Source organism: Daphnia carinata, chromosome 10, assembly GCF_022539665.2.
Source record: "Daphnia carinata strain CSIRO-1 chromosome 10, CSIRO_AGI_Dcar_HiC_V3, whole genome shotgun sequence".
NCBI classification, from domain to species: domain Eukaryota; kingdom Metazoa; phylum Arthropoda; class Branchiopoda; order Diplostraca; family Daphniidae; genus Daphnia; species Daphnia carinata.
Genome location: NC_081340.1, coordinates 3,356,828 through 3,372,756, shown reverse-complemented (window position 1 = coordinate 3,372,756; position 15,929 = coordinate 3,356,828). Strand labels below are relative to the sequence as shown.

The 15,929-nt window shown below is 41.0% G+C and overlaps 5 protein-coding genes across 5 annotated transcripts; 4 read left to right on the top strand and 1 right to left on the bottom strand.

Annotated features, from left to right (window-relative positions):
- The first annotated feature begins 1,244 nt into the window (after positions 1 to 1,244).
- Positions 1,245 to 4,036, top strand: LOC130700735 (cholinesterase 1-like). Its single transcript, XM_057522719.2, has 12 exons — positions 1,245 to 1,474; positions 1,534 to 1,659; positions 1,720 to 1,870; positions 1,946 to 2,131; positions 2,205 to 2,401; positions 2,490 to 2,626; positions 2,697 to 2,737; positions 2,814 to 2,906; positions 2,992 to 3,095; positions 3,206 to 3,362; positions 3,445 to 3,577; positions 3,649 to 4,036. The coding sequence occupies exons 1-12, from the start codon at positions 1,274 to 1,276 to the stop codon at positions 3,881 to 3,883; spliced, it is 1,761 nt and encodes a 586-aa protein (XP_057378702.1). The 5' UTR covers positions 1,245 to 1,273; the 3' UTR covers positions 3,884 to 4,036.
- Positions 4,037 to 4,603: 567 nt separating this feature from the next.
- LOC130700746 (cholinesterase 1-like) lies at positions 4,604 to 7,234 on the top strand. Its single transcript, XM_057522731.2, has 12 exons — positions 4,604 to 4,838; positions 4,900 to 5,025; positions 5,084 to 5,234; positions 5,307 to 5,492; positions 5,553 to 5,749; positions 5,857 to 5,993; positions 6,076 to 6,116; positions 6,187 to 6,279; positions 6,357 to 6,460; positions 6,548 to 6,704; positions 6,790 to 6,922; positions 6,992 to 7,234. Exons 1-12 carry the CDS (start codon positions 4,638 to 4,640, stop codon positions 7,158 to 7,160), a joined length of 1,695 nt encoding a protein of 564 aa, XP_057378714.1. The 5' UTR covers positions 4,604 to 4,637; the 3' UTR covers positions 7,161 to 7,234.
- Positions 7,235 to 7,939: 705 nt separating this feature from the next.
- Positions 7,940 to 10,690, top strand: LOC130700854 (acetylcholinesterase-like). The gene is made up of 12 exons (XM_057522841.2): positions 7,940 to 8,167; positions 8,230 to 8,355; positions 8,418 to 8,568; positions 8,638 to 8,823; positions 8,875 to 9,071; positions 9,190 to 9,326; positions 9,395 to 9,435; positions 9,538 to 9,630; positions 9,707 to 9,810; positions 9,909 to 10,065; positions 10,139 to 10,271; positions 10,334 to 10,690. Exons 1-12 carry the CDS (start codon positions 7,967 to 7,969, stop codon positions 10,575 to 10,577), a joined length of 1,770 nt encoding a protein of 589 aa, XP_057378824.1. The 5' UTR covers positions 7,940 to 7,966; the 3' UTR covers positions 10,578 to 10,690.
- A 739-nt stretch (positions 10,691 to 11,429) lies between these two features.
- Positions 11,430 to 14,110, top strand: LOC130700724 (cholinesterase 1-like). Its single transcript, XM_057522717.2, has 12 exons — positions 11,430 to 11,653; positions 11,712 to 11,837; positions 11,898 to 12,048; positions 12,119 to 12,304; positions 12,362 to 12,558; positions 12,650 to 12,786; positions 12,941 to 12,981; positions 13,045 to 13,137; positions 13,208 to 13,311; positions 13,391 to 13,547; positions 13,628 to 13,760; positions 13,825 to 14,110. The coding sequence occupies exons 1-12, from the start codon at positions 11,453 to 11,455 to the stop codon at positions 14,066 to 14,068; spliced, it is 1,770 nt and encodes a 589-aa protein (XP_057378700.1). The 5' UTR covers positions 11,430 to 11,452; the 3' UTR covers positions 14,069 to 14,110.
- A 226-nt stretch (positions 14,111 to 14,336) lies between these two features.
- LOC130700805 (transmembrane protein 45B-like) lies at positions 14,337 to 15,866 on the bottom strand. Its single transcript, XM_057522795.2, has 6 exons — positions 15,701 to 15,866; positions 15,490 to 15,620; positions 15,216 to 15,296; positions 14,995 to 15,140; positions 14,695 to 14,921; positions 14,337 to 14,633 (listed from the first exon to the last, which is right to left on the bottom strand). Exons 1-6 carry the CDS (start codon positions 15,781 to 15,783, stop codon positions 14,414 to 14,416), a joined length of 888 nt encoding a protein of 295 aa, XP_057378778.1. The 5' UTR covers positions 15,784 to 15,866; the 3' UTR covers positions 14,337 to 14,413.
- Positions 15,867 to 15,929: the final 63 nt, after the last annotated feature.

The following is a 15,929-nucleotide window of genomic DNA, read 5'->3' as shown; positions in this document are numbered from 1 at the left end:
TGCTTATCTTACCCCTGAAGGCCAGCTTAAGTTAAACCATGACTTTAACTCTGAGGATCTTCTGACTGAGGCTGGGATGATGACTACGGTTGTAATCACCACGAGCCCCACTCCTGTAGGAATTCCTATTCCTACACGATGTCTCCTCATCCAGGTATGGCTGCGAGCATGAGCCATCGAGTTACCAGCAAGAGTTCCACGCAAACTCCTGCCTGTCGTTTATCCCTTACGAGACAAACGGCCGGTTCCAACTGGCAGTTATTCTCTTACGAGACCAACTGCCGCCGATATTCACCAACCAGCTACGCCACCAACGGAGTAATTGAAACCTGTGCCTTTTATACTGTATTTTTCGGGTTCAAAACAACGTTGACGAAGAACACTCCAGTTTAGTCCGTTAAATAAAAAATGTTATTCTATTATGCTATACTTAACAAAAGAACATTATTTGGATTTTTAGAGCCTTTTATATGATTATGACAAACCTAGATAAAGTTGTAGCATTAATTGATTAAATGTATAATTGGGTGTAATATGTAGCCTACCTGCCAGCCTACCCGTGATCGGCGCGGGTAGGGGTCTCCTTCGCTGTAATCGGGGTCCCCGCTCCGACCCGTTAAACCCATTGTCCTGTTGTCCTATCATGGGTTTGTGGTAGAAGCCATTGGAAGCCTATTCTTGTGTCAAAAGGCAGTCATTGGGTGTATTTGTTTTTTTGTGTTCGTTGGGTAAATTTAAAGATAGTAGGTCAGCTTATGATAACACATGTTTTTATAGTAAGGGCTACTGCTAAGTGAACGGGTATACGGAGCAACTGCCAAAAGCTGTCGCTTTTTTCTCACTGAGACGAACAAAAGTAAATATTTTTAACCGGTCTCATCTCAACCAGCTTAGCTTTGATAAGCTGACGTCAGACCACTGACTTCAGACACCACGCAAATAGACATACTGATCAAAATGTTTATAAGGCATGTGACGTCCCAAAGGTTTTTTATTATTGCTTGGGGTTTCTACTCTTCAAAAAAGAAGATGATAAAAACGCAAAACGAAAAACAATACAAATAATAAATTTGGAACTTATAATCGCAAGCAACTTAAAGCTGCTTGAATCTTAGAGTTTTCATTGGTGAAGCCTAATCTCTTACATCAAAAGCAAATTGGAAGTATCGCTTTTCCTGTTTGAGGTATACGGACAACACACGGAACGCATGATGCGTTCCTAGCATAAAAAGGAATGAAAATCTGACGGGGGTCCGCAGTAGCCAATTGTAAGATGAAGTCATTTCTCATTCCCCTCGTGATTTTCTTTGCGGGTCATTATGTGGCTGAAGTGTCAATGCAAATTATTCTCGAAGTTCCAGGTTATGGCGTTCTGAACGGGACCAACGAAACATCATCTTTCACCGAGCGCACATTTTACGCATTCCGTAGCGTCTACTATGCAGAAAAGCCAACCCCTGAGACACGATTTTTGGTAAGTTAAAGACACACACCAAACAAATATTCACGAATTATTTTAAAATTCAACTTCAGCCACCAATCCCGAAAGCTCCTTATCCAATGGATGAGATCCAGCAAACGATAAACAATAACGCGGGATGCACTCAACCCGGTGTTGACAACGAAGATTGCCTCACTCTGAATGTTTTTACACCACAAGTATTCAACCATAAAACAACATAATATTATTGTAATTCTAAAATTATCATCGGCGATCAGTTGCCATCTGAATCCAACACGCTACTCCCTGTCATGTTCTGGATCCATGGAGGAGCCTTTTCTCTCGGACAAGCTCTCGAATACGTACCTAGCAGGTACATGGAACACGACATCGTTCTAGTTGCAATTCAGTACCGTCTTGGCCCTCTTGGTGAGAACTCCAGTTATTCTTGTATTCTATTAGAAATTTACGCCTATTTTGTTTAACCTTTGTTGAATCATCCAGGATTCCTATCCTTCGACACTGATGAGGTCCCTGGCAACGCCGCTATTTTCGACCAAATCGAAGCTCTTCGTTGGGTCCAGAAACACATCAAGTACTTTGGCGGAGATCCTAGTCAAATAACTATCGCTGGAGAAAGTGCTGGAAGCGCTAGCGTTACGCTTCTTCTTTTGGCACCACAGACAAGAGGTTAGAATTGGCTTGGATTTTTCATTTTGGTGCAGAAAATTGAACCGCATTTTGATCCACTAATCGTAAACAGGCTTGTTCCAACGTGCTATCGGTGAGAGTGGATCAGTCCTTGCTGAATGGGCTCTCGATCGAGACGGAAGAGGCAAAGTCGCTTCCGTGACGATCGCCGAAATGGCTGGCTGCCCAGTCGAGCCTTACGCAGAATTACTGTCTTGCGTACAAACTGTTGACGCTGCATTACTGTCACAAGCCTACCAAAACTACTCCGTAAGCTCTTGAGTGCTTCATTTTCAAATCAAACGTTAATGTTACTTAATATATCCTAAACGTTTTACTGTTTTCCTTTTCTGTATAGAGACAAGACATGCTTAACGGTAATCTTGGCTTCAGCGGTTCAAATCCAGTCATTCAGGTTGCTGGAGCTCAACGGATTATCGAGTCTGATCCTCGTGAGCTCTTTAGCTCCGGGAACTTTGCAACCGTCCCAACTATGTAAGCATGCAGAAATGCTCGACTACGTTCATTCATCTTTCTAAAGTTTACGTTTTATGCCTGTGTTAAGGTTCGGGGCGAATAAGCAGGAAGGCACCCTTGTGGCAGGAGGTAATGTTTGTCTTTAATGTTTTTTATGTACATTAAACCATTTGAAACTCAAGCATTGTGACTCTTTTCCAAACAGTTATGTACAACAGGTATCTAGTCCCAAAGAATTTGACTGAGGACGAAGAATTTTTGGCCAATGATTTGGTTCCTACGTTGTTGAATGCATTGCGTGAGTATTTCACAGAGATCCTGCAGTTGAATGCTTCCAATTATAAAATGGACAGTTTAAAAAAATGAATTCAATATCTTGGAAGATATCGACGATCCTACTGGAGAACTGGCTGCTCAGCTGACGGAAAAATACCTTGGAACTGCCGAGATGGGCAATCTCACGTCAATGACGCCTGGATTAGTTGATGTACGTAGGAAAAGATTCATTATTTACTAATATACTGATTAAGCGGGATAGTTCCTGTTATTAGGTAGCCATGCTTATAATGGCAAGTAACGGCTACGTTGTTTTTACAGATGCTCAGTGTATTGTTCCTGAAAGCACCAACATACGAGACGACCCAACTTGTTTCTCAACATAATCCAGATGCGTTTTTCTATTCCTTCGAATACGAAGGAAGAAATTCAATTTTCGAATACGCATTTGCCGCAAATCCGGTGCCAATTCCTCACGGTATGTTTTACTTGTTTCTGTTACTTCATATTTTTGAATAATATATTTTATTAGAGTTGACACTTTAATTGGAATTACATAGGAGTGAGCCACGCTGATGAAATGATCTATTTGTTTGTCTTCCCGTTCCCGTCCATTCCACCTGGTCTGAACGCCAGTGAAACTGAACTATCCAAGAAAATGCTTCAAGTTTGGACCAACTTTGTCACATACAGGTACAAAAATTATAGTTGGAATTCTTAGCTGGGGTTCTAAAATTAACGTGAATATTTTTCAACATATTTAGCGATCCAACTCCTGACGGTGTAGCTCTTCTCGACGGTATACCCAAATTTTTGCCCTACAACCCTGTCGATGAATCTTACACAGCTATCGATGATTTTTGGAGAACGGAGGCGGATTACACGTTGACGTACACGGTGACAGTGGATGAGCTCAACCCTCCCGTTCAAAAACGGAAGTCTTACAAAGGACAATACGGTCCTGTCTTGCCCACCAAGAATAATTACCTTGGGTATTGATTAACAAGTCCAGACCTGTCACTGTTCAATTTAACGGACATGTGCATGCCCCGCGCACTGAATTTGTTTTGTAACTTTTCATAACACCTGGATATAATGTATATTTTAATCGAGTAACTTGTGTTGTAGAATGTATTTCCTGATCAACATTGACCAACATTCAGTTTGATTTGATTTGAAACTGGGGTGAACGCAACACCTGACCGCAGGCAAGAAAACCACACGTATTCAACTGGAATTACCAATGTGTCCCTGTCTATCATAGGCCATTCGTATGTTTGTCTGTGCATCAAACATATCATCTTGGATAGACGGGTTAGCAAATATTATGACGTTAACAGTAGTAACATTTTGAAAACTAGAGTAATCGATAAAGGATGTGACGGCGGTGACGGCTTACAATACGATAAGGTTCTTATCTTAAAATTTTTTAAAATGCGGAAATCAGTTAGACATAAAGAAATGACAAAGCACTTATGTTCATATCACCTGCTACGTGTTTATGTAGAAGAAACAAACACGATGACTGGGTGAAATGGAAATGACGAAATGATTTCTCTTGATAATTTATTATTTTAAATATGCACATCGATTTTTAGCGCATGGTAAGAACCTTTCAGCATCACAACACTTTTCCTAAAGATGCAACGTGAACAGTTCAGAACTCCGCCCTTTCGTCTGAAAGATAAAACGTATGTAAACCTATAAAAAAGAAATGAAACATACAATTAGAGACTTTAGTTGTCACAGCAATATGAAGTCACTATTCTTGCCCATCGTTTTTCTGTTGGCCGGCCAGTTTGTGGCTGAGGTGTCTTCGCAAGTCATCCTCGAAGTACCCGGCTATGGCGTCCTTAACGGAACAGCTGAAAATTCGACGTACACTGAACGGCCGTTCTATGCATTTCGCAGCGTCTTTTACGCTGAAAAACCCGCACCTCTAAATCGATTTTTAGTGAGTAGAATACAAACAAAAAGTAACAGTCGAGGAAACTAAATACAATTTTCTTATTTAGCCACCAATTCCGAAAGCACCCTTTCCCATGGATGAGATCCAGCAAGCCACCAATAACAATTTAGGATGTCCTCAGCCTGGGGCAGCCAACGAGGATTGCCTTTCTATGAACATCTTCACACCTCAAGTAATGGTAAAACTTGGGTGAAAGCTCGCAGTATTTTAACAAGATTGTTTACCACTAGTTGCCATTTGAATCCGACACGCCTCTTCCTGTCATGTTCTGGATCCATGGCGGAGGTTTTTCTCTTGGTCATGCCCTCGAATATCTTCCCAACAGATACATGGAGCATGACATCGTCCTAGTTACAATCCAGTACCGCCTTGGTCCACTTGGTGAGATGAAATTATTTTTTATCCGGGGAAAAATTGAACAATCTAAACATCTCTGAAACATCCCACCATAAGGATTTCTCTCATTCGACACGGACGATGTTCCTGGTAATGCTGGCATTTTCGATCAAATCGAAGCTTTACGGTGGGTCAACAAACACATCGAATACTTTGGAGGAGATCCGACTCAAATCACTATCGCGGGAGAGAGCGCCGGCAGCGCTAGCGTTTCTCTTCTTCTCTTGGCCCCACAAGCAAGAGGTTTAAACTGTTTCCTGTTTTAGACTTAAGTGCTGTTGGGGTTACCATTTCATGTTGTAGGGCTATTCCAACGTGCCATCGGTGAAAGCGGATCTGTTCTGGCTGATTGGGCCCTTGATCGCGACGGAAGAGGCAGAGTGGCTTCACTGCAAATCGCTGAAAGGGCAGGATGCCCATTGGAACCTTACCAAGATTTGCTCACCTGCGTGCAGAACGTTGATGCTTTAGTACTGGACCGAGCGTACCAAGACTATGCGGTAAGTAATCAATAACAATTACGTACAGCTGATTTAGCAGATAGTTTATTGGTCATCTTCTATCCTTGTTTTAAAATACTTACACTAATCCATATTTTTAAAACTAGAGAGAGGATAGGCTGAACGGTGGTCTTGGTTTTAGCGGTTCCAATCCCATCATCCAAGTTGCTGGAGCACAGCGGATTATCGAGTCCGACCCTTTTGAGTTACTCAATTCCGGCAATTTTGCGACGGTTCCTACAATGTAAACATATAGTTTTCTCACTTTTGTTCTTTAAAAGCACTTGTTTTTCTTCCTTATTAACTTCCTTTTCCTCTGCTAATAGGTTCGGAGCAAACAAGCAAGAAGGCTCGCTTGTGCTAGGAAGTAAATTCCGCTTTAGATGTTTTTAGCAATATTGGGTGATAATGCTGTATCATGTTTTTTTTTCTAACAGTACTGTACAACAGTTACTTGGTTCCCAACAATCTGACTGAAGACGAAGAATTTTTGGCAAATGAATTGGTCCCACAGTTTCTGGTTGCCTTGCGTAAGTAGTCTACACGGAGAAACAGTTTCGATGTTGCAATTAATGATAATTCAAATTTCATAAAAACGAAACAAAAGATATTGATGACCCAACTGGAGAACTGGCTGCTCAATTGACACAAAAATATTTGAGTACGGCAGTGATGGGCAACTTTACATCCATGACACCTGGATTAACAGACGTAAGCAAAACTTTTTTAAGAGTACCATGCAATGTGATTCGGAATCATATCAAAGATTTACCAAAGATCTTTTAAAATCCACAACAGCTGTGCAGCGTGCTCTTCTTGAAAGGGCCAACTTACGAAATGACAAAAGTTGTTTCTCAACACAACCCCAACTCGTTTTTCTATTCATTCGAATACGAAGGCAGGAATTCGCTTTTCACTTACCTGTTGACAGCCAATCCCCCGCCGATTCCTCACGGTAATTCACATTTACCTTATCTCAGTTAACAGATCAAATCTTTTAGAATGACTAGTTGTTTCATTTCTGTACCTTCTTGCCATAGGTGTTAGCCATGCTGATGAGCTCATTTACCTATTCGTTTACCCATTCCCGTCCATCCCACCGGGTCTCAATAATCGAGAGACTGAAGTTTCCATGAAGATGCTTCAAGTTTGGACTAATTTTGTCACCCACGGGTTAGAACTTTTCAAAACACATCCCACTGTTAAATAGCATATAAAATTTCCTTTTTACATTTACATTAGCAATCCGACCCCTGATGGCGTACCTCTTCTTGATGGTATTCCACAGTTCTTACCTTATAGCAGTGCCGTTGAATCCTACACCGCCATTGACGACGTTTGGCGATCGGAGACGGATTTCACACTAACTTACACCATAACAGTCGATGAACTGAGTCCTCCCCTCAAGTAAAGCAGCGCTTTCAAAGAACAACCTGGTCATGTCAAATATGTTTACCCAATAAACCCAGTTATCTTGCATATTGGAACTAGTCTTGTAGTGCCTTAAACGGTTGTGCGTGACTCAGTGAAAAACTGGAGCCATGTTTTAATTCGTGTCACTAAAGCGTTTTTAAGCGCTCACCCAAGCACACGTGATACAATGACTAAGTCTGATGCAGTTAAAATTGGTTTCTATGTAACAGCAATATATTTGGATAAAATATAGCTTACATTTGTTTTTTTATTTTTTTTTACATCTGGAACAGACCGACCGTCGCTAATCACCTCAATTCTTAGCTCTGATTAAAAATAGTTCGTTCTGATGTTTGTCTGAACATCAATCATATCATGCAGGATAGACGGGATAGCAAATAGCCTTACACAAACAATAGCCAAGGATAAGTATGAAAAAAAAGGAACGGCTGATGCAGTCTATAAAGGGCATGAAGTTCTCCAACAAAATATGATTCTTATCTCATGTTTTTTCAATGCAGTAATCTGTTTGGACGAGACGAAATTACAAAACTCGTTTGCTATGCAGTAACACAAAATGGATCGATGTCGATTTGGATTGGTTTCTCTTGATAGCTCTATTGTTTTTCGAATATCTACATCAAGTTGCATTATGCGAGAAAACAGTGGGCACTCGAACATTTAAAAAAAATAAAATTTGAATAATAAGGAAACTCCGCCCATTCAGTCGGAAGATAGACACCACGTAAGCACTATAAAAAGGAATTGAAACATCCGACTAAAAGCTTCAGCTGTCGCAGCAAAATGAAGTCGCTTTTGTTTCCCATGGTTTTTCTGTTGGCCGGACATTATGTAGCTGAAGTATCTGCGCAAATTATCCTTGAAGTTCCTGGTTATGGCGTTCTTAACGGTACCAACGAAACCTCGACTTACACTGATCGCCCGTTCTACGCGTTTCGCGGTGTCTTCTACGCCGAAAAACCCACGCCTGAGAATCGATTTTTAGTCAGTAGAGGTATAAACGTGAGTCATAGTACAAGAAGCTAAATGCCATTTTTAATGCTTAGCCACCACTTCCGAGAATCCCCTACCCCATGGACGAAATCCAGCAGGCTACCAATAATAACGCTGGTTGTCCTCAGCTTAATACAACCAACGAGGATTGTCTTTCTTTGAACATCTTCACGCCACGAGTTACGAAACAAAATTGAAACAACACTGGAAATGGTTTTTAACGAAGTTACATTACCTTTAGTTGCCATCTGAATCCGACAAGCTGCTTCCTGTCATGGTCTGGGTCCATGGAGGAGGTTTTTCTCTTGGCCATGCCCTTGAATATCTACCAAACAGATTCATGGAACATGACATCCTTGTAGTGCCAATTCAATACCGCCTTGGCCCACTTGGTAAGCTTAAATTCTTTCTGTTCAGAGAAAAATAGAAAATTTTAAATCTTGGGAACATTCCATGATAAGGTTTCCTCTCGTTCGACACGGATGATGTTCCTGGCAATGCCGGTATTTTTGATCAAGTCGAAGCTTTACGTTGGGTCAACAAATACATCCAATACTTCGGAGGAGATCCTAACCAAATCACCATCGCAGGGGAAAGTGCTGGAAGCGCTAGTATTACGCTCCTTCTCTTGGCACCACAAGCAAGAGGTAATATTTGTTTACCTTAAATCTAGCAGCTGTTACCATTTATTGTTGTAGGGCTCTACCAACGTGCCATCGCCGAAAGCGGATCTGTCCTGGCTGAATGGGCCATTGATCGTGACGGAAGAGGCAAAGCAGCTTCTCTTCAAATCGCCGAAATGGCAGGATGTCCAGTGGAACCTTATCAAGATTTACTCGATTGTGTGCGCAATATCGATCCCGCGGTACTGAACGAAGCATACAGAGACTACGCAGTATGTACAATCAATGAATAATTCCGTAGATTTTGACGAACTTATTTCTTTAGTGTATCTCACTATTGTAGGCAGCACCCTGCTAAAATTTATATATTTTTTTTTCTTCTTTAACAAGACGGCGGATATGTTGAAAGGTGGCCTGGGCTTTAGCGGTTCCAATCCCGTCATTCAAGTTGCCGGAGCTCAACGGATTATCGACTCCGACCCTTTTGAGTTATTCAATTCTGGCAATTTCGCAACTGTTCCTACCATGTAAATATCAATACTTTGTGCTATACTTCTATTGTAATCACATTAATCATACTTTTCGTTGCCTCCAGGTTCGGTGCAAACAAACAAGAAGGCTCAGTGGTGGTAGGATGTACGGTTTTCTTTTGCTCTATTTACCTTACCTTTACGTTCTATGTTGATCATTTTAGCTTTTGTCCCATAATTACATTCTTGCACTATGTTTTTCCAACAGTATTGTACTCTAGTTTCTTGGCTCCCAACAATCTCACCGAAGACGAAGAATATCTGGCAAATGATCTGGTCCCGCAACTGCTGACTACATTGCGTAAGTATACTGAGAAACTGTTTCTACGGTAGAACATATTTTAATTGACATTTATTCATGATGAACGGAACAAAAGATATTGATGATCCTACTGGAGAAATGGCCGTTCAGCTGACAGAAAAATATTTGAGTACGGCAGTGATGGGCAACTTCACATCAATGACTCCCGGACTAACCGACGTAAGCAAATTTGCTGTTGATCTGTTGTTAAGGAAACCATGTGACGTGATTCGGGGTTAGCCAAAAAATAATTTAAAAATTTTGAAAAATTTTAATAGATGTGCGGCGTACTCTTTTTGAAAGAACCCTCGTACGAAACGACGCAACTTGTTTCCAAATACAACGCCGATGCGTTTTTCTATTCCTTTGAATACGAAGGAAGAAATTCGATTTACAATTACGTTTTTGCTTCAAATCCTCCGCCAATTCCTTCCGGTAAAGTTTCCCCTCAGACAGTACATAGTAGAATGTTAAGTTATTTGATTGTCCACGTTGTATTATACCTTAGGTGTGGCCCATGCTGATGAGCTGATTTACTTGTATGTTATACCATTCCCGTCCCTCCCACCGGGTCTCAATAATAGTGAGACCGAGCTTTCTATGAAGATGCTTCAAGTTTGGACAAATTTTGTCACATATGGGTAAGAGCTAACACACCACTCTCATCGAATAGATCCACAACTTTCTTTCACGTTTATCTTAGCAACCCGACTCCCGATGGCGTCCCTCTTCTCGATGGCATTCCACAGTTTTTACGATACAGTAGTGCCAATGAAGCCTACACCGCCATTGACGACGTATGGCGATCGGAAATGGATTACACACTAACTTACACCGTAACGGTTGATGAATTGAGCCCGCCCGTCAACAAGCGCAGAGCTTCCAGCCGACAATCTGAACGGTCCGAATATGTATTACCCAGCAAAACCAATTATCTTGTGTACTGAAAATAATTGTGTTGTCGCTTCAAAGTGGTTCACTGTGAAATTGCAAGCGCATACCTTTAAGCATTTGCAAAGCAAACAAGAACAATAATTAATATAGGTTAAATTACAATTGGATACCTTAGAACATATGAATAGCTTTCGAACGCAAGGGACGCAAAGTTGATGCAAAATACATATTGACTTCCAGTATAATGAATTGTTTAATTGTTTTTTTTGGCATTAATAATTGTGTCTAACGTTCGGGGCAAGTTCGCTTAAAGACATATTGTAGATAGGATTCTGAAGGAAACAAAGACAACTGTCCTGCAGCAAACGTAAACACTTTTAACTGTATGACCCGTGTACGTCTGTCTCCGGCTTCAATAATGCTTTCGTATGTTTGCTGCCCTTCTCGCATATCAGCCAGGATAGACGGGTTGGTAAATATTCTTATGTAAACAATAGCAACGGATCAATTTTAGAAAAGAAATGCTCGTGCAACGGGATAAAAACTAGACAGACTCTAATAATAAAGATAAGAATTCAGGTTTTCCAAAACGGAATCCGGTTTGGACAAGAGAAAAAAACAAACAACAATGTGACCAGCATAAATACATAAAACATTAAGTGTGTAGGCTTTATTCAAAATTACGAAATGTTTACAAATTTGAATCGGGATTTTTAGATCTCCAGTCTGTTACTTAATTACTTCACAATTTGCTGCAATCTCGATCGAGTTATGTCAGACAAATGAAAAACGTCAAAGCACATTTTTTTTACGATATAATGTGAATAGCTTGGAAACCACGCCCATTCGTTCCAAAGATAGACGTATGGAAAGCTATAAAAACAAAAATGAAACATCTAGTTAAAGACTTCAGTTCTCGCAGCAAAAAATGAAGTCGCTTCTGTTGCCCATCGTTTTCCTGTTGGCCGGCCATTATGTAGCTGAGGTTTCTTCGCAAGTCATCCTCGAAGTGCCTGGCTATGGCGTTCTTAACGGTACTATCGAAAACTCGACTTACACTGAGCGTTCGTTCTACGCGTTTCGCAGTGTATTTTACGCGGAAATGCCCACTCCTGCAAATCGATTTTTGGTGAGTACACCATAGACATAGAAGCCATAATGGAAAATTATGTCATTTTGATGTCTAGCCACCGGTTCCGAAAGCTCCCTACCCCATGGATGAAATTCAACAGACTACCAAAAATAATGCAGGATGCCCTCAGCCTGGAGCGGCCAACGAGGATTGTCTTTCTTTGAACATCTTCACACCACAAGTAATGATAAAATTCAGATGATGTTTAGCCATGGTTTTTATTAGGGTTCTATATCACTAGTTGCCGTTTGAATCCGATATGCTTCTTCCCGTCATGGTCTGGATCCATGGAGGAGCTTTTTCTCTTGGCCATGCACTCGAATATCTACCTAACAGATACATGGAGCACGACATCGTTTTAGTTGCAATTCAGTATCGTCTAGGTCCACTTGGTACGATTGCGTTATCATGAACCGATATGAGGAAAAGGTAAATTAAGCCTTTTCCTTTTTTGTGGGTTAGGTTTCCTCTCCTTTGATACGGACGATGTTCCTGGCAATGCGGCTATTTTCGATCAAATCGAAGCTTTACGTTGGGTCAACAAACATATCCAATACTTTGGTGGAGATCCTAGTCAAATCACCATCGCAGGAGAAAGCGCTGGAAGCGCTAGCGTTTCACTTCTTCTCTTGGCACCCCAAGCAAGAGGTACATCTTAAATTCATTTTTTCATCTGTATTTTGTATAAACACTTCTTTTTCATAGGGCTTTTCCGACATGCTATTGGCGAGAGCGGATCTGTTCTAGCTGAGTGGGCCCTTGATCGCGATGGAAGAGGCAAAGCAGCTTCCCTGAAGATTGCTGAAATGTCAGGATGTCCGCTAGAACCTTACCAAGATTTACTCACGTGTGTTCAGAACGTTGACGCAAAAACTATCACCCAAGCTTATCTAGACTTTGCGGTAAATAGTAAACAAAACTGTCCAGAAAAAGATAACGTTGGGACTTACTTCAGCCGTGCTTATTTGATCCCATATTTTGGTTTTTTTCCAGGCCGAGGAAAGGTTCAATGGTGGTCTTGGATTTAGCGGTTCAAATCCTGTCATCCAGGTTGCTGGAGCACAACGGATTATCGAGTCCGACCCTCGTGAGCTTTACAGTTCGGGAAATTTTGCAAATGTCCCTACCATGTAAGCGAGCAGTACTACCTCTTTCATAATCCGCTTTTGATAAATTTGAAGGTGTTTGGCAACCTTAGAGCCGAATGAGTGTTTACTTGAACGCACCTTACTCACGATAATTGTTCTTTTTTATGGCATTAATTATACTTTCCGAAATTAATAGGTTCGGAGCAAACAAACAAGAAGGCACATTAGTGTTGGGAAGTAAGGTTTCTTTCTTTTCTTGATTTCAATGGACTAAAATTTATGCTCTGCTCTTTATAACAGTATTGTACAACGATTTTTTGGTACCCAATAATTTGACTGAAGACGAGGAGTTCTTGGCGAATGATTTAGTCCCACTTCTTCTGAATGCATTGCGTAAGTATTTGACAAAATAATTTCATATTGACAGAAGTGAAATGTTCAAACCGATTCACGTATCTAACAGATATTGATGATCCTACTGGTGAACTGGCCGCTCAGTTGACAGAAAAATATTTGAGTACAGCCGTAATGGGTAACTTCACATCAATGATACCCGGACTAACAGACGTAAACATACATTTTGTTTGAAGCTTTTGATTGGCAAAGTCTTAAGATTTGTTTTTCAAATATCTTCAAACTCCAATAGATGTGCAGCGTGCTCTTCTTGAAAGGACCCACGTACGAGACAACACAACTCGTGTCTCAACACAACCCTGACGCGTTCTTCTACTCCTTCGAGTACGAAGGAAGAAATTCCATTTTCAGCTATCTGTTCGCTGCAAACCCACCTCCTATTCCTCATGGTAACTCGCATACCCACTTTTCTCGATCAGCAAATAGCGTTGAGTAGAATGACCAGTTGTGTGACGATTGATAATTTTAGGTGTCAGCCATGCCGATGAACTGATTTACCTGTTCATTTATCCATTTCCGTCCATACCACCCGGTCTCAATAATAGTGAAACTGAACACTCGATGAAAATGCTTCAAGTCTGGACAAATTTCGTCATATATGGGTAAGACCTTTCCAAATACGTTGTTCTTGTATCCGTTCATCATTGCTCTTTAAATCATTTTTAGTAATCCAACTCCGGACGGCGTAGCACTCCTCGATGGAATTCCACAGTTTTTGCGATACACCACCGTCGATGAATCCTACACCGCGATTGATGATGTTTGGAGAACGGAGGCAGACTACACATTGACGTACACCGTCACGGTGGACGAACTCACTCCTCCTGCTGAAAGACGCACAGCTCCGAAGAGGCCATCTGGTCGGTTCCAACGTTCACTGCTGAAGAAAAACAATTATCTTGGCTATTGATATCATCGTGTACTTATCTGATTAAAGGAAAACCTTCCGTACAAACCCAAAAAATATAGCAAAATTATTGAAATTTGTTCCGTGTAGAATTTTTGTTATCCTGTCTCGTTCGAAGGTTTAAAGAGCGCGCCTAATACAGTCATTAGTCCGATCCGCCCTCTGTAACATTTCGTCAACGAATGTAGGAATAAAGAAAGCCTTCTTTTTTTGGAAATTGTGGTAGCTCACAACAGTTTATTTATAAAGCTTGAAGAATTTATTGATCGCAACCGTTGTAAGCATTGAAAGAGTTGGACAGTGTAAAAATAGCTCGTTTAGGATTGACATATATTGATTAATTAATCATTAAACTTCATCCTCACTAGTCTCGTCAAAGGCCTGTCGCATACTGGAACTATTCGAAATAATCGGCCGAGAGCTTTCAGTACTATTCAAGCCATTCGCGCCAACCTTTTTATATTGAATGTCACTGCGGACGAAGTCGTTTGCGGTGGTACCGCGCTTGACCATTTTGCCAACAAGGAGCACGACGAAGAACATAATCACAACCACAATCGCACAGTGCCTGGTCGTATAAGATAAAAGGTATAACACCGAAGTGGATAACTAAACAACTGATTGTTTACCAGCTGAAGATCATGGTGATTATCATCATTTGATCGTGGTCCTCTTGATCCCAATGAGCCATTTTACCTGGAGGATACAAGATGAATCCGATCTGGTAGAACCACGTTCCTTGGAGAAAAGTGAAATATGTTCTGGCCAAAGCAATCGTGACACTTTCTCTATAACGAGCCTCTAATGCGACGCATATCACGCAGGCTATGATGACGTAAAACAAATACAAGTGGACCTAGTTATCAAGAAAGTCATATTTTTCGTATGAAATGAATGTCGACAGAAGCGTTAGAAGTTGAACAACGAACCATAACGTCCATGTGTGACCTGCCATGAAGATGGTTTCCGAATAGGAATCCTTCGACTCCAAACGCCAGGAAAGCTGCAGCGTAGTCGAGATTAGGTGGAATATCGACTTTGTAGAAGTAGAGGACATCAACGACACCGGTAAAACCTGTCATACGTAAATCGGATATGAATTAAAAACGTCATTTTGACTCTTCCTCCGTTGATGTTAGACGCAAGTTACCGAAGAAAAGGAACATTGAAATGTGCTGGGCGTTGCCCCAATGTGTCCAGTGACCATTTTCAAATCCAGTCGCCGTTTCACCTTAAAATCAAAGAATTGCTCATTCGTCACGTCTTTCCAAACATACTCTGATCTTTCTCCGTATAGACAAATGAGCCATTAGTCATTGTTTTCCTTGGTTACCTTTATCTCACACTTGCATTGTCATCAATGCAGACGGGTTGACAGAAATAACTTGTTATCTTTTACGTAAAAACACTTCGCTTGGTCTTACCTATTATTCCTATCGAAGTAGCAACTATCTTTAAGATGCCTTCCATGGGGACTCTCGGTAGACATGCACTGGTATACATCGTACTACTCCTGTAGTCTTCTCCATGACGTGACAACTGAGAACGGTAATATCTACATGGAAGAAATTCAAACACGGGCTAAAGAAACTTTGAAAACTAAAGGAAAAGAACACAATGTTTTATGACCGGTACCTTCGGGAAATGGAAATTAGCCACCAAATCGCGAATAATATGAAAAAGGAGCCTGGGAGCATGTGTCCTAAAAGAGTCCCCATGATTACTGGACGGTTGTTACGTTCGAAATGGTTCACTACTTTGAACGAATATAAACAGTTTGCTTTTCCGACGATGACTGATCCAGTGCACGGACGTCACGTAACCATCGGGCTGAGAAAGCGTGCGTGTTATCAACAAACCAAAC